Genomic DNA, 1,247 nt, shown 5'->3' on the forward strand with positions numbered 1-1,247 from the left:
TGACCCCAAAAGTGCCCTCCTGCTGTAGCTGAGGGCATCGGGGCGCTGGGGTCCTTCGCCACCCGCCTCGTCGGGGTGTCTCAATCCTCATATCCCCGGTACCACTAATTCACCCCAAAAATAGCGATAACATAGCAGGAGTGTACTATGGATAAATTAACACGGCCATACATAAAATAATATTAAACATTCATAAATTGATAATTAAATATGAATAAGTTAATACTTAAATATTAGCCGAATGGTATTAAATAAGTAAATAAAGGCTGGAGACCATTTTTGAGGTTAATGCCACCTGCCCAGGATCTTTGCCAGCTTTCAGATAAACCACCTGCTCTCTCACCAGCTTTTTCAGATCTTACATCTGTTTGTTTTTTCTTTCCGGCGGCTGCTTCAGCTCTTAGATCTGTTCATCCAGTGGGACTGGTCGACATATTTGGCTGACTACGGGCAACCCACGTGCAAGTATCTTCGCGTGAACCCGACGACAGCCCTCATCCTGCTGGAAAAGTGAGTGCGGGTCCGGACACCCAGGATGGTTTTCACCCCCATCTCGCTTTGGGCAAGCATGTGTTTTAGTGGCTCATTCCATCATGCGCGGTGCTGGATGGAGCAGCCTGGGGAGCAGGAGGCTCCTTGTGATCCTGTGAGCAAAAATTTCACCCCTGGGTGGACAGTGGGAGCTCGAGTAGCAAATGCCCATTTTATCCCACTAACCTGAATTCCGGGTTTTGTATCAAAACGCATCGACTTGGCTGCGGATCGGTCTTTTTGCTTCACCTTTAAATAGAGTTTTCCTTGTCCTACAGCTGACCTCCACTGTAGAGGTGTATCTCAAGCCGTCAAAATAATTTCGAATTTGCCAGCCTGCGGACACGTGTATCTCCCTTCTGTTGGATCCGTGGAGGGGATCAAGTGCTGAAAGCCCAGCTACGGGACAGGGACGGTGTCTTTAGGTGGCTGTGTGCTCCAAGGCTTGCTCTCAGCGAGGACATGCTCTTTGAGAAGGCTGAATCTGAGATTCTTCGAAGCCTGTGGTTTACAGGCTTTGCACGGCTTCAGCCCAAGCCCTGGAGCAGTGCCGGGACGCGCTGGGCGAGCGCCGCGTGGTCTCTGCTGGGCTTTGGGATCCCTCCTGAGGCACAGTGAGGAGGCTTGTGCCAGTCCTACAAGCCAGCAGTGAGGAGGGAAAGCCCATGAGTTTGCTGCAGACCCAAAGAGTGGGATTCACGTCACTTGTAACCCCT

The 1,247-nt window shown here is 50.7% G+C and overlaps 1 protein-coding gene across 1 annotated transcript in view; it reads left to right on the forward strand.

Annotated features, from left to right (window-relative positions):
- Nucleotides 1-346: 346 nt before the first annotated feature.
- The window catches only part of LOC104627718 (exocyst complex component 6B-like), a gene marked incomplete at its 5' end in the record, with an annotated part of 5,266 nt that continues 4,365 nt past the window's right edge, over nucleotides 347-1,247 (forward strand). The window contains one exon of the mRNA XM_010296059.1: nucleotides 347-510. Within this exon, the coding sequence (XP_010294361.1) occupies nucleotides 347-510 (164 nt within the window). The remainder of the gene's footprint in view (nucleotides 511-1,247) is intronic.

Source organism: Phaethon lepturus, unplaced genomic scaffold (genome assembly GCF_000687285.1).
Source record: "Phaethon lepturus isolate BGI_N335 unplaced genomic scaffold, ASM68728v1 scaffold31751, whole genome shotgun sequence".
Classification (NCBI taxonomy): domain Eukaryota; kingdom Metazoa; phylum Chordata; class Aves; order Phaethontiformes; family Phaethontidae; genus Phaethon; species Phaethon lepturus.